The 23,582-nt window shown below is 43.8% G+C and overlaps 1 protein-coding gene across 1 annotated transcript in view; it reads left to right on the forward strand.

Moving 5' to 3' along the window:
• The first annotated feature begins 3,348 nt into the window (after nt 1–3,348).
• ZPLD1 (zona pellucida like domain containing 1) overlaps nt 3,349–23,582 on the forward strand; it is a 244,609-nt gene continuing 224,375 nt past the window's right edge. The window contains exon 1 of the mRNA XM_073586265.1: nt 3,349–3,454. Within this exon, the coding sequence (XP_073442366.1) occupies nt 3,349–3,454 (106 nt within the window). The remainder of the gene's footprint in view (nt 3,455–23,582) is intronic.

A 23,582-nucleotide genomic window follows, 5' to 3' on the forward strand; every position in this document is an offset into this window, starting at 1 on the left:
TTTTCCTGGCATGTTTAGTAATGGAAATTTGCTTCACGCATCCACTACCCTTTAAATAATATTTATGACATTGCTTCTGATATTCTTTTCAACCAGTCCACTTCAGGCCAAGTTTCTACGAGTATGAATATTTATGATAATGTCAAACTTTTGTATTGCCATGGGTGGAATAATCTCAGCAGCAATGTATATTGTAAAAAGCACACATATAAAATATATAGACAACAACGTTAGGACACGTCTCTTAATAATAAAATTCAGGTTTTTTTATTCAGTTCTATTGTCACAGGTGTATAAAATCCAGCCCCTAGCCATGTAGTCTGGCTACTATCATATGTGAAAGAATGAGTCTTTCTAAAAAGCTCACTGAATTAAAGATTGGTACATTAATAGGATGTCACCGTGATAACAAGTTAGTTCATGAAATGAGTCCCTTTCTAAATATTCAACCTTCAGCCATAAGTGGTATTATTGAAATGTGCAAATGTTTAGCAACCAGAACAACTCAGCCAAGAAATAACAGTCCATGTAAACTTACAGACACACATTATGCATGTAAGTTGTCAGTGATCTGTTGACTTGATAAATGCAGAGTCAAAGCCTCCTCTGGTGTTAACATTTGCACAAAAACAGTACACCAGGAGATTCATGGTTTAGGTTTCCATAGTTAGGCAGGAATACAGAAGCCTTACAACACTGAGTATAATCCCAAGAGTCAGAGTAGTGTCAAGCCCACCGCCACCAGATACTTGAGCGGTGGAGATGTATCAGTGTGACAGATTAGTCTAGGTTTGTGAAATGCCAAGAGAACATTGCCTACCTGACCGCATTGTACCTGTAAAGTTTGGTGGGTGAGGGACAATGCTTTGAGGTTGTTTTCAGGAGTTGGCCAGGTTTCTAGCTTCCAGTGAAGGAAAACGTTAATGCTTCAACATAACAAAATATTACAATTTGAGAGTCCTCAGTGGTTGATATCTTTTAATGGTTTTACTGGCTAACACGAAAGAAAGATATACTGTATATTTTTCCTGTATCAGCGTAGCAAGACATTTTGGACAATGATGTGCTTCCAACATTGAGTGAACAGTTTGGGGAAGGTCAGCTTCTGATCTTGCTTGTCTGTGCCCATGTTTACAAAACAAGGCATAGTTAGGTGAGTTTGGTGTGGAAGAACGTAACTGGCCCCCACAGAGCCCTAAAATAAAAGCTATTGAACACTTTTGGGATGAACAAGAATGGAGATTACAAAATTCTTGTTCAACATCAGTATCCAACCTCACAAACTTTTTTTTTGCATGAATAAGCAAAAATTCCCACAGACACTCCAAAAATCTGATATAAACCTTCCTAGAAGAGTGGCAGCTGCTATCGGCGCAACAGTAGGAGTTCATATCTGGAATGTTATAAAAGTCCTACTGGAAGTAAGTAAGGGTTCTAATACTTTGTCCATATAATGTATTATTCTTTAGAGATACTGCATATGAAACAGGATATAAGGATCAATTAGAAAAAAACTGTCCAATATAGGAGCCTTGTTATCTATTGCTTGTACCAATAATTGAGAACTGGTGTTACTGTGTTTTGACTCAATAGCCACAAATTCAAAACCTTCTCCAGTCATTATGCATTTATATGGATTTATATGGGTTTCCTCTTCATAGACTAACTACGACATATGCATAGCAATTTTCTTTTTCATAACTCCCATAAATGAATGGAGAGATCTGTGCATGTGTCTCTACTTGTCTAAGCACAGGTGTTATAGCAGCAGTCACGTGGGGGGAACAGGAGACCCTCATTCTGGAGGTAGACGCATTTTCCAGAACTGGGACTCACATTTGTAAATATGCCATGAAATTCTATAATGAGCTAGCGCCTTTAAAGCGTGGCCGGTTAGCATGGAAACAATAAAATGCTTGGTTATTCTACTGTTCAGCTACATAGCTTCCACAATGTAGAAGATTGTGATGACAATTAAGATCAATACATCTGTTACTGTATGTGTAGCCGTCTCTCTGGGGTGTCTGAGAAGCTTGTGTTGCATGTCCCAAAGAGACATTTTCACTAATGAAACCAAGTCCTGGAACAACATTCTAATAGGATGATATTGATTTAAAATCACACATGCTGGGAAGCTCAATAGAATAAAGCTATCTTGTTTACTTTTGTGATGAAAATGTAAGTGAAGTCTTCATTTAGTCAGGTAAAAGTCAAGCATTGTACTGTACCGCTTGTGGAAGCAGTAGTTCTTTCCAATGCACCGCTAAATCTATATTTATTTGCTCAGTTGAAGATAAAAAGTTTAGTTTAATTTTTTGTCCTTCTGCTCTAATTTCATTTAGACTCCCTCTTTCTCGGTCCAATTACATATTTAATTTGAAAATGCTCAAGCAGTCGATGCCGAATAATGTTTCCAGGTCCCCTGAAAGATAATCACTATTTAGTTCTCCCAGAGCCATATAATACATCTATTTTCATTGTGAAATCATTGATATCGCTCGAATATTATTTGCCCATTTTCACAGTTGAACTGCACAGATGAAATGTAGAGTGCTAAAATATGAGATTTAGGGATAATTAATCTTAAATACTGCTGAAAATATAAATACAAATATTGTACAGTCATGAGAAAATGGCCAAACACCTAATGCAATCTATCACGCCGCAATCCTGGAAAAGATAAACTGCTTGATGATCATTGAACTGCGTGGAATTTTCTGCATTATATACTGTGAAAATTTCATGCCAGACATTACATTTTTATTTCTTAAAGGGTTTGGACAATGTCAAAGAAGTATTCCTAAAAAAAGGCATAAACTGGTAATTTGTGTCAATAAAATAACTATCTCTATTTCCTACTCCAGCTCTGCATTTAAAGGGAATCTGTCAATCTGTCAAAAGTTTTTTTTCCATGTAATCTGAGGGCACCATGAGGTAGGGTTAAAACACTGAATTCAGCTATATGTCACTTATTAGGCTGTGTGCTGTTGTTTACATACAATGAAGGTTTTAATACTAATAATCCTACTCCGCCCCCTCCTCTGATAAGCAGCTCACTGTCAATAGACAATGTACTCAGAGAGCTGTGGTGTGGGTGGGGGCAGCTTTCTCAACGCTGCTAAACTCTATACCTACAAACTCTGCATGTGTCACAACTATTGCACCTGGTAAGATAAGTGATACATCGTTGGACTCGGTGTCTTTTGTCATAAATCATTCTGCTATTTTTTATTTGGAAAATTTGGGAATTAATAATTAAAGTAAAAAAAAAAAGTAGAAATATATTTTCAGATGTAAAATATCTATTGAACAACTTTGTGAAAATGATTTCTTTTTATAGGCTTGGCCATGGAATCGATATGGTTGTTGCTGCTGTTGTCAGTTTACATGTTGCCAGTGGGTGCACAGTTTAATGGATACAACTGTGATGCTAGTCAACATAGTAGGTTTCCAGGTAAGAGACACTTAATGCTATTGATCTGTTAATCTGTTTACATTACACTTAAGGTACTGTCACACTTAGCGATGCACCAGCGATCCCGACCAGCGATATGACGCGGTCAGGATCGCTGGTACATTGCTAAGTGGTCGCTAGTGAGCTGCCACACAGGCAGATCTCACCAGCGACATCGCAGGGGACGGGGGTCGCTACTTACCTGTCTCACTAGGCGATCCTGCGTCCTCCCACCCGCGTCCACGCTCGTCACTCGTCTCTCCACAGGAAGCCCAGCAGGAAGCTGACGACGAGAAACAGTCCAGCCTGTTCTCGCATGATCAGCGATAACCAGCGGGGGAGCCGGTCGTAGGTAAGTATCAGACACAGCGATATCACTAGCAATATCGCTATAACGTCACTAGTTATAGCGATATTGCTAGAGATATCGCTAAGTGTGACAGGCCCTTTACACTTTTATGTAAAATATATATGCTGCCAGGAACTGTGGCCATAATAGTTTCCGGAAACAACGTATAAATGGTATTTATTTAGGGTTTTATTTTGATTTAATTTTGTTGCTAAAATTGTTTTTATGGATGCATTACTACTGTCTGTCTGATAATAATTAGATGATCCTTTTAAATTCCTGTCTTATGATATGTACTGTTACATTCGAGTCTAAATTGCTTGAGATAATTTTTGTTCACAAGATTATTTGGGTAAAAAACACTTAAACTATTTTTGTTTCAAATAAACAGTGTTTGCCATCTTATTAATTTTTTGAAATTCACTTTATGGGCTCATACTCACTTGCGAGAGACTCGCACGATTCTCATGCGAGTCTCTCGCATGAACATCCAGCACTGCCGCCAGCACTGGGACCGGATTGTGCGGATGCATAGAAATACATGTAGCCACACGCTCCGGTCCGAGTGCTGTGCCAGGTTTTCATGCGAGACACTCGCACGAGAATCGTGCAAGTCTCTCGCAAGTGAGTATGAGCCCTATTACTAGAGACAAAAGGATCAAAAGGATCAATCCACAGAGGATCAGCTTCTAGTTGAATTTCCTCTAATTCACAGGTCCTCCCAAATTCAAACTCTTAGTGATTCAAATCATAAGGATTGCAAAATAAATAAAAAAAAAGCCAATGATATTTCACACACCATCAGGCATGACCATCCCAATAGTGTATGTGGGCTGCCCTAAAATTCCTTGCAGCCTATCAGATCATATGGTCTCGTGCAGCCTATTTGTGGGGCTATCGCCGGGGCTATGAAAGATGAGGGCCGGTCAAGGACTGCCATTTTGGGATTTTACAATGTAGAGTCAAAGCCCACAACTCATTTCAAATAGGGCTAGCAAAAGGTCTAATCTGATTGTGGCATAATACTTCCATTGCTGAAGCAAATTGAAATTTCGAGTACTTGTCTCAAATTCACTGAATGAAGACTTCAAAACTCCACTAAATCCACTATATAAGCAAGTTCACTGACTGAAGTGCACTAAAAATATTACAAATTAACCTTTATTTTATTTTTAAAACTATAATTTCATATCCACTGTGCTTTTTGCAGTCTATCCACTTTGATCCTTTCGATTCACGTTCAGGTCATATTGTGGATACTAATATAGTAAAATTAAAAGAGCAATCGTGTGTACTGTACTTATTTATATCGAATGTGGTGTATAATATTTATCACTCTTCAAGGAGTTTATCTAATCCTTCAATAAGAACATTGAAGACCATCATGGTGCACATACAGTATATCCCTCAAGATGTGCATATAACTATTCCCAATGTATCAATATTAGGAGAATATTAATGTATTACCCCATGATTTTCTCTGCCTAAGATATAAATATGGTAATAACTTCTTATTGCATTTTCCCTCAGTCTAAGACTATGACAAGCACTATTATTCCATGTTTTCTACTTATGATATTATTCAACACTTATGCTGATGCTATAGTTCTCTATATATTAGAATCCATAAATCCGCCCCTATAATATATTTTCCACTCTGGAAGCAGATTCAGGTTTATTTCACATACTTTTCATATATGGTTCAGTGCAAATAAGGGTTAGTGTTCCTAGCAGGGGTAAAACTCTTTTCTCCCTAATTGGACTTGTTGGTAACATGGCTGTTTATATACAGTATACTACTCTTTAACCGCTCTTATTGTGCTGAGAGACAATCTTTTATTCATAGATGAAACTAACCAATAGTCCCTGAACTGCATCTATAGATCATCTCCTAGACCTCAGTTGCTGATAATCTTGTCTTAAACGCTGTGCATATCGACATAGAGCTACTGCTTAACATCAAGAGTATACTCAGTCATCCCTATGTTACCAATGCAGCTCTTCTATTAAATCAGGGATCTTGATTAACAAAATTCCTGCACTATACACTGACACCTTAACGCATTTAGAACAGGGCAAATGCAAGTAAGACAGGAGGTGGAGAAGAACTATCCAAATCTTTAAGCCCCCTTCTCACATAGCGAGATCGCTAGAGTGTCACCGATTTTGTGATGCAACAGCGACCTCACCAGCGATCTCGCTACATGTGACACGCAGTGGCGACCGGCCCCCCTGCTGGATATTGCTGATTGTGCTTGAATGTCCTGGGCCATTTTTTCGTCAACGACATCCCGCTGGCCTGCGTGCATTGCTGTGTTTGACGCCGAAGAGCAACCTAGTTGGCGACGCAGAACTCAGGGACGCAGGCGGGAATCGTCTGAAGAGCTGCTGTGTGACAAGGTACCAACGACCGACGAGGTCGTTACACGGATCGCCGGATCGTTGCTGCGTCACTGAAGAGATCTGCCTGTTTGGCAGCTTACTAGCGACCATTTAGCGACGCACCAGCGATCCTTACCAGGTCCTGGTGCGTCGCTAAGTTAAACGGGACCTTTAGAGCCCCATCACACATAGCGATCTCGCTAGCGAGATCGCTGCTGAGTCAGAAGTTTTGTGACACAACAGCGAGATCGCTTTGTGTGACAGCGATCAGCGACCGGCCCCCCTGTCGGTATCGCTGATCGCTCTTGGAAAGCCCTGGATATTTCTTTGATCGCTGGTCTCCCGCTGGCCAGCATGCATTGCTGCATGTGACAGGCGGGAGACCAGCAATCAGCTGGTAAGTAACGTACACATCGGGTATCTAAGGGACGTGCGTCACTTAGAAACCCGATGTGTACCTTAGTTACCAGCGCGCTGATGCAGGGAGCTGGTAACCAAGGTACACATCGGGTTTCTAAGTGATGCTCGTCCCTTAGAAACCCGATGTGTACCTTAGTTACCAGCTCCCTGCATCAGCGTGCTGGTAACTAAAGTACACAGCGATGCCGCGCGCTCGGCGTCGCTGGTGCTGATCGCTGGAGAAGCTGTCTGTTTGACAGCTCACCAGCGATCATGTAGCGACTCACCAGCGATCCTGACATGTTGATATCATTGTCAGGATCGCTGGTGAGTCGCTATGTGTGACGGGGCCTTTAGACAGCTAGACTTACCGGTTTAGACCGACTCAAGAATTGGATTAGTTGACAGTGATCAGTCTTTCAAAAAGGGTTTTATCAAGAGAAGAGATTATGTTATCTAGGGGATTATCCTTTGTTATGACACCAAGATGGGATCATTTTGAATGGACCAAAAATGTGGCTCTATTCTCTAATATGAAAGAATCAGGATGATTATGCCAAAGACACTCTGATCAAACTGTGATCTGGGTTTGATAATAGTGTCAGCATAATGTGATCCGATTCAATTGGATGAAAGACTTGGAGCTTACTGCGAAGAGGAGATGAAGAACAAAATTTCTCCAACAACTCCATTATGTGAGCCTGCGGAAAGCGATCTACATTTGATTGTTATCCGAGTGCAGTCCGATGTTTTTCACAAACCTATAGACTTGAATGGGAACGTGCTATCCGATTTCAGAGTGAAATTACAGCATGCTGTGATTTTTTTTTCACTCACAGAATCTGTCAGTGAAAAAAATTGTGCATCAGCACTGCCCCATTCAATATCATTGGTCAGATCCCTATGCGATAAAACATCATATAGCACTCGTCCGATGTATACGGCAGTGTGAGCGAGCCCTGTGAATAATAACAGATTTAAGTGATATAGGAGTGTTGGACCTGCATAGTCACTCAGTGTGAATGTTAACTGATTGATCTGTAATATACTGCAGTAACAGCACCTTAAAGGGGTTTTCCCACGAATAAAGTTCATTTTATTCAATAGATCTTGGAATAATCATAAGGTCCACAATTGGGTGTGATTAAAAAAATGTTACTACTGTGCTAACACATCCGATTGTTGAACTTATTTTTATTGCAAGAGCTATTGATTAAAAACCAATAAGCATCTGGGGATTGCCCGCCAGTCACTGTAATGCCGTAGCCATCTTGGTAGTGGCATTACGGAGATTGACTGGCCGTGTTACCTCATTAGAAGTTGTAAGAGGACAGGCACAGCAATGCTTGTTCACTGATGCCATTGCACAGCTTTCCAGCTTATCCAGTTATCCAGGCCTGTGTGTGCACAGTATATCACAGAATTTATTTGGCTGAATTTTAATGAAGATGTTTTAGAATCAACCTGTGTTTCTCCACTCCATTCAATGTCAGCAAGCAGTTAATCCCGAATGCTATATATGTTTTCAACTATGCAAGCTTATATCTGGTATATAGTTTTTTCAACTTACTCTGCTTCTCCCCTTATGTTGTGAGGTCAAGAAACTTTTCAATGTGCTTTATGATCCATGTAGTGCTGGACATCTGTTTATTTGACCACAACATTTTATTGGGTCCTGCTGTCTCAATTTAGTTTGATTGATTAACGAGAAGAGAGAGAGCAAAAAAAAAAGTTCTAAGCCTTAGCCTCCTATATATTCAGACATAGCTTGGGGAAGCATTTATGCAGGGGGCATTTATGCACATGTAATCGAAGTACATGTACCAAAGTACTGGCAGTTATAGCATGGCAGTTAGACAGGGCAGGAGACAGGTAAGACATATATATATACATCTACTCCGTGTACATTTGGAGTACAACAAATATATACCATATGCAATTGTGTAATTTATATCCTGGCCGCTGCATTCACACACATCCACCGCCCTGGCATTAACTCTATACACTCCATCCATATCGGCCCCTTGCTCCTTTCCTCTCCTATGTATAGCACTCATGCTCTTTTCACATTGTTAAATTGCACAGATCCAGTCAGTCCCACCATTCAACATAAGAGACGCTCTCACAAATCACTTAACCATCTGCTCACTCTTTCTTTCCTCCTTCTCCTAGTCGCAAGAGACATTGCTCCCAACCCTGGTCCCCCATGTTATAGAAAGTCTAACCCCCCAACTGCTACACTCAGAAACCCCTCTAATCTTATTAATATTCCCTGCATGCCATCTGTCTCTCTTAATTGTGCACTTTGGAATTCTTGCTCAGTGTGTAACAAACTCTCCTTCACTCATGACTTTTTCCTTTCTAATTCTCTTAACATCCTCGCTCTTACTGAAACCTGGATTCAGCAGTCAGACACTACTGCTGCTGCTCCTCTTTCATAAGGGGGACTACACTTCTCTCATATCCCAAGATCAGACAATAGAGCAGGTGGAGACGTTGGTCTGCTCCTATCACCAAAATGTACCTTTCAGGTTATCCCTCAACTACCCTCACTAGTCTTCCCTTCTTTTGAGGTCCATGCCGTCAGACTCTACACCCCCTTCTCCATGTGAGTGGCGGTGGTGTATCATCCTCCCGGCCCCTCCCATCAGTTCCTGGATCATTTTGCCCCTTGGCTTCCACATTTTCTCTCCTGTGACATCCCTACCCTCATCATGGGAGATTTCAACATCCCCATTGCTCTTCCCCTCTCCCCATCTGCTGCTCACCTTTTATCGCTAACCTTCTCGTTTGGCCTTTCGCAGCTTACTAATTCTCCAACGCATGAAGACGGAAACTCCCTCGACTTGGTCTTCTCTCGGGCTTTGTGCAGTGGATGATTTTGCAAACTCCCCTCTCCCGCTCTCTGACCACAATCTTCTTTCATTCTCTATCAAGAACTGCCAGGCTGCTCAGGTCACCCCCACTGTCCATACTTATAGAAACATACAGGCCATTAACACCCCGAAACTTATGAAGAACTTGCAGTCTTCATTGACCCCTATTGCCTCCCTCTCATGTCCTGATTCTGCATTGAAGCATTAAAATGAAACACTTCAAAGTGCCCTGGATGAATTTGCACCCCCTATAAATAGAACACCACAACACAGACAGTGACAACCCTGGCACACCCTGCAAACACGTTTCCTGCAGCGGTGCTCCAGGTGCGCCGAACGTCTGTGGAGAAAATCCAATCTACATGAAGATTTCATCCATTATAAGTTTATGCTTCGAACATACAACACTGCCCTTCACCTCTCCAAACAAACCTATTTCAACACCCTCATCACCTCACTGTCCAATAACCCAAAACGACTCTTTGACACTTTTAATTCTCTACTCAATCCAAGAGTACAGGCCCCAACCACGGAGCTCCGAGCTGACGATCTGGCCAATTACTTCAAAGAAAAAATTGACCAGATTCGACAGGAGATTATCTCCCAATCACCTCATACCATGCACTGTCCTCCCTCCCCCACTGCATCTAGCTCACTCTCTGATTTTGAACCAGTCACAGAAGAAGAAGTAAGCAGGCTCCTTGCATCTTCTCGCCCAACCACTTGCACCAGTGACCCATTTCCGTTACATCTCCTCCTGTCCCTTTCCCCTGCTGTCACCCCTCACCTAACTAAAATATTTAATGTCTCTCTCTTCTGGTATCTTTCCCTCCTCATTTAAGCATGCCATCATACATCCACTACTTAAAAAAGCAGCTCTCGACCAAAACTGTGCCACTAACTATAGACCTGTCTCTAATCTTCCCTTCATCTCTAAATTCCTGGAACGCTGGTCCACTCGCGTCTTATCCGCTATCTCTTTGATAACTCTCTTCTCGACCCTCTCCAATCCGGTTTCCGCTCTTTACACTCTACTGAAACTGCCCTCACTAAAGTCTCTAATGATCTACTAACAGCTAAATCAAATTGTCATTACTCCATGCTAATTCTCTTGCATCTCTCTGCAGCATTCGACACTGTGGATCATCAGCTCCTCCTCACTATGCTCCATTTCATTGGCCTCAAGGACACCGTTCTCTCCTGGTTCTCCTCTTATCTCTCTGACCGCTCCTTTACTGTATCTTTTGCTGTCTCCTCCTCCTCTCACCTTCCCCTTACTGTTGGGGTTCCTCAAGGATCGATTCTAAGCCCCCCTCCTCTTCTCCTTGTACACTGCCCCTATTGGTCAAACAATCAGTAGATTTGGTTTCCAGTACCATCTCTATGCTGATGACACCCAATTATACGCTTCTTCTCCTGACATCACGCCAGCCTTTCTAGAAAACACCGGCGATTGTCTAAATGCTGTGTCTAACATCATGTCCTCACTATATCTGAAACTGAACCTGTCAAACACTGAACTCCTTGTGTTTCCTCCCTCTACAAATGTACCTATACCCAACATTGCCATTTCTGTGTGTGGTTCCACTATTAATCCCCAGCAACATGCCCTCTGTCTTGGGGTCATACTTGACTCCAAGCTTTCCTTCACCCCCCACATTCGATCACTGGCTCGCTCTTGTCATCTGCACCTCAAAAACATCTCTAGAATTCGACCTTTTTTTAATTTTGACTCTGCAAAAACTCTTACTGTTTCTCTTATTCATTCTCGTCTCGACTATTGTAACTCTCTTCTAATCGGTCTCCCTCTTACCAAACTCTCCCCTCTCCATTCTGTCTTGAATGCTGCAGCCAGGATCATATTCCTCACCAATCGTTACACTGATGCCTCTACCTTGTGCCAGTCATTACACTGGCTACCTATCCACTCCAGAATTCAGTATAAACTTATTACCCTCACCCACAAAGCCCTCCATGGCTCAGCACCACCCTACATCTCCTCCCTTGTTTCAGTATACCACCCTACCCGCGCCCTCCACTCTGCTGATGACCTGAGGTAAGCATCCTCAATAATCAGAACCTCCCACTCCCGTCTCCAAGACTTTACACATGCTGTGCCAATTCTTTGGAATGCACTTCCCAGGTCAATACGATTAGTCCCCAATCCCCACAATTTTAAGCATGCCGTGAAAACGCATTTATTCAGACTGGCCTATCGCCTCAACACATTAACCTAATCTATCCCTGTGTGGCACAGCCAAAAGTTTTACCATAACCAGGTTCCCCACATCATGTTCCCACATGCTTTATGCATCCATTAGCCCTCTGTGTCTGTACTGTTACACACTTAACATTATGGCTGGTCCATACAATCAGGGCAACTGTTACCACCCACCTTTCGTGTCTACCTCTTTCCTCATAGACTGTAAGCTTGCGAGCAGGGCCCTCATTTCTCTTGGTATTTGTTATAATCTATGTGATTATTGTTATGCTGTAATGTCTATTGTCTGTACAAATCCCCTCTGAAACGTAAAGTGCTCTGGAATATGTCAGCGCTATAGAAATAAAATGTATTATTATTATTATAATGTATGGTTGTGTGTGAAATGAATGACAAAGGGCTTGCAAAAGTACATATAGGAAAATAAAAGAAATCAGTTATAATTAAACCGTGTCCAAAGATATGTTGGTTATATTGTTATACCTGTATTCAAGGGTTAATGCATATATAAAAAAGAGAAGGGAAAATATTAATCAAAAGGAAGAGAAAAGACTACTAAAGGGAGACATGAAATACACTTTGTAAACATAGAAAAATAACTATAGCCTGCTTTATGTAAGATTATGATAGAAAACCCAAGGCCTGCTACAGCTGACCAATTTTTTTGGTTCATTAACCCCATAACGACCGCCGATACGCCCATTAACGGCTGCAGTTAAGGGTACTTATTGCTCAGCACTGCTTTTTAACAGCGCAGAGAAATAAGTGTATAGTGCCCCTCAGCTTCAGAATTTCTCTGGGATCTCGGCTACCTGGAGAACATGATTTGGGTCGGTTTTTACCAACCCCCATGTTGCGATTGCTGTTATTAACAGAATAATGGTGACAGCAAATAAAAAATCAGATTTCCCATTTAATTTCTCTCGCTTCTGATGTGGTCGAACATCAGAGGAGAGAGAACTAGGGTCCCCCGATTCTCCTCCCGTACCTCCGGTGCTCCTGGACTCTACTGCATCACCCCATGATGTCCCCTGGCCAGCGGCATCTTCTTCCAGGAAGAAAATGACAGGCGCATGCGCAATGCGCCCACCGAGCTCTGACGGCCAGCATCCGGCAACATTAGGAAATGTTTCCTATTGGTATTTGATTACTGTGATAGACCCTATTATAGTGATCAAAATAAAAAATATAGTAAATCAAACCGCCCTTTTTCACCCCCTTAGGTTAAAATAATAAAATTGGAAAAAATATTTATTTCCATTTTTCCGTTAGGGTTAATGTAGGGCTAAAGGTAGGGTTGGGCTAAAGTTAGGGTTGGGCTAAAGTTGGGGTTAGGGTTGGGCTAGTATTAGGGTTGGGCTAGGGTGAGTGTTGGGTCAAGAATTAGGGTTGGGCTAAAGTTAGGGTTAGACTAGGGTTAGGGTTGGGCTAAAGTTATGGTTGGGTTAAAGTTAGGGTTGGGCTAGGGTTAGAGTTGTGGTTATGGTTGGGATAATGGTTAGCATTGGGATTGTGGTTAGGGGTGTGTTGGGGGCAGGTTTGTGGTTAGAGTTATGGTTAGAGTTGAGATTAGGGTTAGTGGTGTGTTGGGGTTAGGGTTGTGGTTAGGGTTATGGTTAGGGATGGGATTTGGGTTAGGGGTGTGTTGTGATTAGGGTTGGAGGCAGAATTGTGGGGTTCTACTGTTTAGGTACATCAGTGGGTCTCTAAACACGACATAGCACCACCATTGACTCCAGCCAATTTTGCGTTCAAAAAGCCAAACAGTGCTCACTCTCTTCTGAGCCCTGTCATGTGCCCAAACAGTGGCTTTGCCCCACATATAGGGTATTGGTATACCTTGTGAAAATAAAAAAAAATTGGTTCCAAAGTAAATTTTTTGTGAAAGAAGTAAAATGTTCTTTCTTTCCTTCCACATTGCTTTAGTTCTTGTGAAGCACCTGAAGGGTTATTGAACTTTTTGAATGTGGTTTTGCGCACCTTCAGGGGTGTAGTTTTTAGAATGGTGTCACTTTTGGTTATTTTCTGACAACCCAAACTCACTTCAAATGTGAGGTGGTCCCTAAAAAAATGGTTTTGTAAATTTTGTTGGAAAAATGAGAAATTGCTGGTCAACTTTTAACCCTTATAACTTCCTAACAAAAAAAGTTATGTTTCCAAAATTGTGCTAATGTAAAGTAGACATGTGGGAAATGTTATTTATTAACTATTTTGTGTGCCAGCACACTCTGATATAAGAGTACAAAAATCAAAAGTTTGAAAATTGCAAAACTTTCAAAATTTTTGCCAAATTTCCATTTTTTCATAAATAGACACAAGATATATTGAAGAAATGTTACCACTAACATGAAGTACAATATGTCATGAAAAAATACTCTCAGAATCAGTGGGATGCGTTGAAGTATTCCAGAGCTATAACCTCATAAAGTGACAGTGGTCAGAATTGTAAAAATTGGCTTGGTCATTAAGTATCAAATTGGCTCTGTCACTAAGGAGTTAAAAAATTGGATTCAGTTCATAAAGGAAACTTGGTTTCCAGAGACCTAGCAGTTAGAAAATGTGTAAGGCATGGAGGGAGTGGAAAGGCTGATGATAGTAAATAAAGATGTCGAGGACTTGGCCAGGTGCGACTACACCTGTTGCTGGAGCAGAAGAAATATGCCTATCAACGATACATAGTTACCTGTCCCACTTTGCAGGGAGGAACAGGACACCACTTCTCCAGCCACAAAAGTGCAAACAGATGGTCAGTTGGATAATAAATAATTCTTCCAGCAGGCTTGTCAGCAACGTCCAGTCTTCCACATGGTCCAGTCTCACCAACCAACAGTCTGGATCACTTAATCCTCATTCTAACCCTCCTTCCTCTCACCTTGTTGATTATCAGGAGACCAATGATCCTACATTAGGACACTCCAAGGAGCACTTTACAACATAATTTCTTGATTGTGGCCTCTCACCCTGCATGTTCAAAGAAGGTAGGGAGAAGATGCTGTGTAGGGATGCACAAAACATAGAGCAGCCACAGTCACAAGAAAATGACGGTTGAGAATGGCAAATTTTGTCTAAGGAGGTAGATGATGATTAGATAAAGTTGTTGATAAGTCAGGTTATTGTTAAGTCACAAAGTCAGGAGGACCAGGGTGCGATGGTGGAAGAGGAGTTGGTGGATGGCAAAGGCACCGATCCAACCTGGGAAGCCGGCATGCACAGCAAGGCTAGCAGCACTAAGGGAGGGGGATCAGCAGCACCAAAACAGTCAGGGAGATGTAGTGGCATGACCAGAGGAAGAAGGCGGGCAACTGTTCTGCAGAGCACTGAGACTCATGAATTTCTCTGTCAAAGAGTTACCTGTTCTCCAGCCTCGAACTTTTTAAAAGAGAGTTTTGAGGCAAAAGAATTTAATTTTCAACCTGTGCCGTGCCAAGATCAGCAGGGGCCTGACCACTAAAATACTAACCACCACCAGCATTATCAGGCACATGTCATTTGGGCACCTGACTCGGTGGACCGAATGCCTGGATCCCCAAGGTGCTTCCCAATCCTCTGTCCATGACACTGACCCAGATGCCTCCTGCCCTGCACCTATCCTTGCACATACTGAAGCACCATCATCAAACAGTTCCAAAAACTTGTCCTAGCATGGCATTCAGGTGTCCCTACCCCAGGACATGGAACAAAAAAGAAAGTTCCTAGTCATCTACCCACAGGCCTAAACACTTGACAGGCAAATGTCCAGGCTAATCTTAAAAAAGGAGAAAACGGAGTAACGGATACAAAATATATGCAAAAGTATAAATTTTATTAATACTCACATCAAGTGCTGACAAGTATACAAGTTGACTAAAATAGGGGGGATAAGCCCCAATGATACAACAATCAGGACAGACAAGGACAGGGTAAATAAAATGATACCAGTGCTCGAAATCTACATGGCACAACGTTCAGTCAGCCCATGGGCATTGCACATAACAGACATGTGTCTAATGGTAAAAGATAGTCAAATATGGCATACTCAATTAAATGTGTATTGTACATAGTTGTACATGTCTAGAGCGCAAAAAAAAAAAAAAAAAACCATCCAGAGGGGTCAATGTGCAAGTCCAATGGACACTGAACATAAATGAATCAATGACATGTGGAAGGATTCTTACATAGTAAATAACATATGTATCAGCATATCAAAACTGCGCAATTGTGCCAGAGAGAACCCGGGAGACGACCCGCCCAGCGGTCCAAATGACCGAAGTGTGGAAACAAGTAAAGGCAGGCTGCTTACCGGGGAGCAGAGGAGGTGAAGGCCCATGCAACGACACCCGACGTACGTTTTGCGCCCGCCACAGGCGCTTTATCAAGGGAGTAAATGTCCAGGCTACTTGCAGTGGAAAAGTTGGCAGCACCCATCCCACGGTACTCAGTCCCCAGCCGCCACTATTTTCTCTGTTGTGGCATCTCCACCTTGTGCCAGCACATGTCCAGAAACATCACCCATGCACTTAACAAAGCAGTTACTGGTAGAGATGAGCGACTTTGCCTTTTTTCGGGTCGAGTCGGGTTTCATGAAACCCGACTTTCTCAAAAGTCGGGTCGAACAAAATCGGCCAATTATCGTGAAAAGTCGAAGGCCGACTGAAACACGAAACCCAATGCAAGTCAATAGGGAACCAAGGTCGGCAGGGAGTGGAGGACAGGAAACACACCTACAGTGCCCATTTTAATGCCAAAAACATCAATTCTTATTACTTAAGCTTGTTAACCTTAATTTACTTTATAATAATAGTTAGGCATTGAAAACTGGGGGTTATTTGGCTAAAGTTGTGGGGGGTAGGGCTTGCTCCAGATTTTCGCGGGCCCTGGGCCAAAGAGTGTCACTGGGCTCCTTTAACACATGCCACAATTCATGATCCTCTGATACGGCAGAGAAATAGCGGTATAGTACAATGAAAAATACTTCATTTCTTACATCTGATGACTTATATCCATCTTAAATTCTCCAATAGCTACAAAAACAGACAGTATATTTCTCCATACAGTATTATGGCCACCGCATATTGCACCATACAGAGTAATGAGGCCCATATATTTCTCCATACAGAATCATTGGTCCAATATAATGTTTGAAACAGTATATGATGAGCTCCACATAATGCTACAGTATATGTTGGTCCCCATGGATGAAGCTCCACTGTGTTATGGGCCCAAATAATGCTCCATATATAATGGGCCCCATTTCTAATGCTCCAGTGCAAAATGGGCCCTGTAAATGCTGCTCCAGTGTCTGATGTCCACCTTTGGAATGCTCCAGTGTATGGTGGGCCTCATATATCATTCTCCAGAGTTTAGTGGTCCCCAAAAATAGCTGTCCCAACATTGAAACCAATTAAATAAGTCTCCTCGCTAGGGAATCCCTGTACTAGTCTGGACTCCTCGTCGTCCCCATCTTCCATCTCACTGCACTTGGACTGTTTAGGCAGAAGGCATACAGACGTGATGTCATCGCGCTCTCTGACCAGAATGTCACTGTCAGGAAACGCGGAAGACGTCACGGCGGTGGTGCAGGGAGAGGTAAGTATTTCAATTTTCCAAGTGCTGTGATCCTGAGCAAGCAGGGGGGCCCACTTGTTGGCAACGGCACTCGAACAGGGCCCCACATAGTACGACGGTGTGTCTGACGGCGGGTGTGCACCTCCACCGTCAGACACTTGATTCTACTATGAGGGACCTTGTGCCAGTGCTGTTGCCAAAGAGTGTGCCCACCCACCTGTCCAGGGCAATGGCAGTCGCACGGGTGCGTGCGCCAGGTGGTGACCCCGGCCCTGTGGGGGGAGGCAGCCCAGTTAGGGAGGTGGGAAAATTGGCATATGTTGATGTTGGACATTCAGCAGCTGCAAATGGAGTAATTGAAGATGTCCGCGGAAGAGGAGGACAAATGCAAGCCATTTTTCTGGCAACCTACGTGTCAGCAGGGGAGGGTGGGACAAAATCCTTTGAAACCCATGCATGGTTCATTTTAATAAAGGTTAGATCATCAACATTTTGGGTCGACAGACGGATCCTTTTTTCTGACAGGATTGATCCAGCAGCACTGAAGACTCGTTCAGATAACACACTAGCAGCAGGGCAAGCGAGCTCCTGTAAGGCATATTGTGCCAATTCAGGCCAGGTGTCAAGTTTACTGGCCCAATAGTCAAATGGGAATGACCGGTGAGGGAGAACATCAATATGGGATGAGAAGTAGTTTGTTACCATAGTTGACAACTGCGGTCTCCTGTCACTTTCGATCGATGCAGTATTACCAGTCGTGTGAGCGGTACTTGAAAAATCAGGCCACAACATGGTCATGAAACCCCTGTGTCCAACGCCACTTCGGCTGTGTGCACCACGAACACCTCTTCCATGTTGCCCCCTACGGCTCGTTGGAAAAACATCACCACCGCTGTGTGCTGGGAATGCCTCAAACAAACGGCTTACCAGAGTTGCTTGTTTGTTAGCCAATATTAGCTCTAGGTTCTCCTGTGGCATGATGTTTTGGAATTTGCCTTTATAGCGTGGATCCAGGATGCTGACCAACCAGTAGTCAACATCGTTCATCATTTTGGCAATGCGGGGGTCCCTTTTTAGGATCTGCAAGGCATAATCAGACATGTGGGCCAATGTTCCAGGTGTCAATGATGCACTGCGAGTGCTGGGTGGAGGATCACTTTCTAGCAAATCCACATCCCTCCAGTCATGCACAAACCCTGTACCTGACCTTTCCACGCCAACATTTTTTCTTGCCCCCTGAGAAGCATCCTCCTCCCCAAAATAATCATCCCCATCATCCTCCTCCTCCTCCTCTTCCTCTTCTTCCTCATCTCGTCCACGAGACTTCCCTGAGCAGACAATGGCTGACTGTCATCAAGGCTTCCCTCCACTTCCTCCTTTGCTGCAGATGCCTGCTCCTCAATGTGCGTCAAAGTTTGCATGAGCAGACGCATAAGTGGGATGCTCATTCTTATGATGGCGTCGTCTGCGCTTACCAGCCGTGTGCATTCCTCAAAACACTGAAGGACTTTACAGAGGTCTTTCAGCTTTGACCACTGCACACTAGACAACTCCATGTATTCCTGCAAACTGCCTGCCCGTGTATCCTCCCACAAATGAATTACAGCCTGCCTCTGTTCGCACAGCCTCTGAACCATGGGCAGGGTGGAGTTCCACCTTGTTGCAACATCGATAATTAGGCGGTGCTTGGGAAGGTGGAGCAATCGCTGCAGCTTCTGCATACGACTGGAGTGTACGGCCGACCGGCGGATGTGCGAGCACAGTCTTCACACCTTATGGAGCAGGGGTGTTAACTCTGGATAATTATTGAGGAAGCACTGCACCACCAGGTTCAAGGTGTGAGCCAGGCAAGGTATGTGTCTGAGTTTTGAAAGGGCTATGGCTGCCACAAAATTCCGTCCGTTATCACTAACTACCTTGCCTGCCTCAAGATGTAGACTGCCCAGCCATGACTCAGTTTGTCGCTTCAAGTAGTCGGCCAGTACATCCGCGGTGTGTCTGTTGTCGCCCAAACACATCATCTTCAACACAGCCTGCTGACGCTTACCACTAGCTGTTCGATAGTGGGACAACTCGTGTGCAACACTGGCAGCTGCGGATGGAGTGCTCATGCGACTGCGCTCTGTGGACAAGCTTTCACTTATGGAGGAGGAGGGTCGAATGCCTACAGCCAATTGTTTTCTATACCGTGGGCTAGGCAGCATTGTCCCACTGCCGCTGTCCCCTGTGGACCCTGCATCCACCACATTAACCCAGTGCGCAGTGATGGACACGTAACGGCCCTGGCCATGCCTACTGGACCATGCATCTGTTGTGCGGTGCACCTTTCCACTCACTGATTGCTTGAGTGCATGGACAACGCAATCTTTCACATGCACGTGGAGGGCTGGGATGACTTTTTGCGAAAAGAAGTGCCAACTGGGTAGGTCATAGCGTGGTACTGCGTAGGCCATGAGCTTGCGGAAAGCTTTGCTTTCAACCAACCGGTAGGGCATCATCTTTATCGAGATTAGTTTGGCAATGTGGGTGTTCAAAGCCAGTGTGCGCGGATGAGAGGATGAATACTTTCTTGTCCTACTCAGAGTCTCTGGTAGGGTGAGCTGGACTTGAGAGCTGCATATGGTGGAACTAGCGATGGACATGGCGGACTGAGAGAGGGTTGGTGATGGTGATGGTGTTGGTGGTGTTGCTGATGGCCTAGATTCAGTCTTTCCTAGCAATAACATTGTGATTCCATGGCTGCTTTGCCCTTGCGACAAAACCTCGACATTTGCTGCTGGTGGTGTGCTATCCGGTGGGCTTACAGTGGGGGAAGCGATGTAGCGTTGCTGACTACCTTCATTCGGAGCAGGTGCACATGTGGTACGTGAGGTTTGGTAGTCCGTCCATGCTTGCAAGTGCATGGTGGTTAAATGTCTAAGCATGCAACTGGTATTCAAATTTCTCAGATTTTTCCCTCGGCTAAAGGTCTTTGCGCACATCTTACAGATAACTTTTTCCTGATCATTAGGATTTTGTTCAAAAAAGTGCCACACTGCACTCTTCCTACTATGGAAGACATTTTGAGACCTTGCACGCTGTGCTAATTTGACCATCTGGCCAAGCTGTCCTGCAACTCTTTTGGTTTTTGTAACATGTTTTTGGACTGCTACGGTCATGCCAGATAACAGCTGTTGCAATGTCGTTGCCTGCTGCGGATCCTCCTCCTCCTCTTCTGAGCTATTGGCAGCGGCACCCTCTTCCCCCAATGGATGCCAATCTGGGTCAACAACTGGGTCATCCATCACCTCCTCTTCAATTTCATTTGCACCTTCCACTGTGTCACCGTGTAAGGTGGTATAGTATGCGGGAAGGGGCACCTGAGTTTCATCATTGTCTGATTCTGCCTCAGTACACTGTGAGGACTATGTAGTGCTCTGAGTGAATGTACCAGCAGAAAAATCTAGCAGTGGCTGTGCATCAGTGCACTCCATGTCAGATTCATCTTGGACGAGGGAACTCACGATTTGACTTGCTAACCCAGGCATGGTATGTGAAAAGAGCTCCATGGAGTAATCGGTAGTGTGGCCTGCCACGTCCTTCACTTTTGTTAGGGGTGAAGGACACAAGGAAAGGTGTGGTTCCTGACCAGGCGCCTCCAATAATGACTCAGTGCTTTTATTTTTTGAAACTTCAGAAGAGGAGGCGAGAGAGCTGGAGGCTGTGTCAGCAATGTAAGCCAAAACTTGTTCCTGAAGCTCCGGCTTTAAAAGCGGTTTGCCTACTCCCAGAAAAGAGAGCCTTCGAGGCCTTGTGGAGCCAGATGATGACGCAGGCTCAACACCTCCTGCCTTAGGTGCTATTGTGCTTTTGCCACTACCAACAGATGCAACACCACCACCACTATCAGGACCAGTTGGCAACCCCCGCCCACTTCCATGGAGTCTTCCACCATACTTGCTCATTTTTGTGAAAATGTACCCAAAATACCATCAGCTATATGGTACTGTAAAACAAGGTAGAAGGTGTATCTACTATTGGTGAGATTTTGAATCTTACTATAGATTTGAGGATGCTGAACTATTGTCTCTGGCCCAGTAGAGAATACACCTCAATGTAACAGGCTGAAATTGGATGGTGTATGACAAGGTGTAGGGTGTCTATAGGATTGGTGAGAATTTGAATTTCACTATAGATTTGAGGACACTGAACTATTGTCTCAGGCCTAGTAGAGATTACACCTCAATGTAACAGACTGAAATTGGATGGTGTATGACAAGGTGTAGGGTGTCTATAGGATTGGTGAGAATTTGAATCTCACTAAAGATTTGAGGACGCTGAACTATTGTCTCCGGCCCAGTAGAGATGACACCTCAATGTAACAGGCTGAAATTGGATGGTGTATGACAAGGTGGAGGGTGTCTATAGGATTGGTGAGAATTTGGATCTCACTAGAGATTTGATGACGCTGACAATGATGCTCTCAGTCCAAGTATGGACGCAGGCAGCCTAATAAGCAGGACAGCTACACAGTGCACACACAAAAGGGTGGAAAAATGAATGCTTGGTAACTGTGCAGAAAAGAGGAAGAAAAGTATTTTTGCTTTTAAAAAAGCAGTTTGCACAGCAGTGTGCAAACAGCAATGCAGCTATCAGGGAGCCTTATAAGGCAGCCTAATAACCAACAGAGCTGATGCACAAAAATAGAGTCTCCCCTGTCACTGCACACAAAGTGTTGTGTAAGTGGAAATCGCTAAAAGCAGAAGCAGTTTTTTGGTTCTTCTTCCCTGCCTAACGCTCTCCCTTATTCTGAATCAGCAGCAACAACCTCTCCCTAATGCTAATATCGGCAGAAGTAAGATGGCGGTCGGCGTTCGTGCCTTTTTATAGCTCCTGTGACGCCACACAAAGCCAGCCAATCACTTGCATGCCCTTCTCAAAGATGGTGGTGACCAATGCCTATGTCATCGCGTTGCCCACAGTGTGCGTCCTCCATCATTGGCTGAAAAAGGGTGCTGGAAGCATCTTTAGAAACGCGACGTTGACGCTCGGGTCACCGACCTCGTGGCCGACCACACGCTATGGTCGGGTTTCATTTCATAAAAGCCGACCAGTGAAAGTCGCCGACTTTTGAATATGACCAACCAGTTTCGCTCAACTCTAGTTACTGGGATTGTACACTTAGTGACTGACATGTGGACACGGCACATGTGCTACTGATGCCAAGGATTGCTTGCTCTACTTATATCAGGGTTTTCGCCACCTCCTACTTGAGTTCCTCCACCCATTCCTGCTCCTCCTTATCCTCTATCTCTGATTTGGTATCTCAGAACAAGTCGTCCACATCATCTGGGAGCTGGAAGCTTTGCAGCACTGCCTCAGTGAAGTGGCAACAGGCTCTACTGAAGCTAATTTGTGTAAAAGAAAAACTGCACAACATGGCAGAGTTATTGAAAGGCATAACAGACCAGACAGATCTGTGGCTTTTGCTCTTTTTGCTGCTGAACCTCCAGCCAGGCATGGTCATGTGTGATAATGGACGTAATCTTGTGGTGGCTGTGAAGCTTGGCAAGCTCACTCATGTACCATGCTTAGCCCATGTGCTAAACTTGGTGGTTCAGTGGATTCTTTAAACCTACACAGATTTGCCACAGCTTCTGCTTAAGGTATGCCATGTCAGTGTCCATTTCTGCAAGTTGGCTACATCTGCCGTTGCTCTGTCACTGCTGTAGCAGAGCATGCAAATGCCAGCTAACTGGCTGGTGTACGACATGACCACGCACTGGAACTCCACACTGGACATGCTGGCAAGGCTTTGTAAGCAGCAGAAGCCAGTTGTTGAATGTCAGCTCCAACCAAGGTAACCAAGGAGGAGAAGTGAGGGAGACACACACCAGGTACAGCAGAGGCAGGGGTACACTGTCAAGAACCTAGGCCAATTTCATTACATACTCAGAGCGTCTATGCCCTAATGACCAGGTTTATTTGAGGGAAATTTTTTTTTAATGTTCAATCAATCCCTGGCTGACAAAACTAATGTACTCTCTAATTCCTCTGGGACCATCAACAATTGGATCTCAAAGCTGGGATCCTTGCAGTTGGAGGTGTTGTGCTGCTTCTTGTCTTAGCAGGTTTTTAGTGCCGCCAGGGGGGTCATAACAAACAGTCACTTTTGGCTGTTACAAGAAAATGCTGACAGGCTCACTCTGATAAGAATTAACAAAGCTTGGATTAGCCCCTACTTTTCTACACCACCAGGTGACAGCAGCACATAAAGCGTTTTGAATCTTCAATATTTTAATGATGCCCTTGACTTCAAGGATATGATTGATTGGATGACCCTACTTATTTTTTTTCCTGGTTTTCCACTATGTGCAA

The sequence above is a fragment of the Dendrobates tinctorius genome, unplaced genomic scaffold, assembly GCF_039654945.1.
Source record: "Dendrobates tinctorius isolate UK_male_01 unplaced genomic scaffold, ASM3965494v1 ptg000091l, whole genome shotgun sequence".
NCBI classification, from domain to species: Eukaryota; Metazoa; Chordata; class Amphibia; order Anura; family Dendrobatidae; genus Dendrobates; species Dendrobates tinctorius.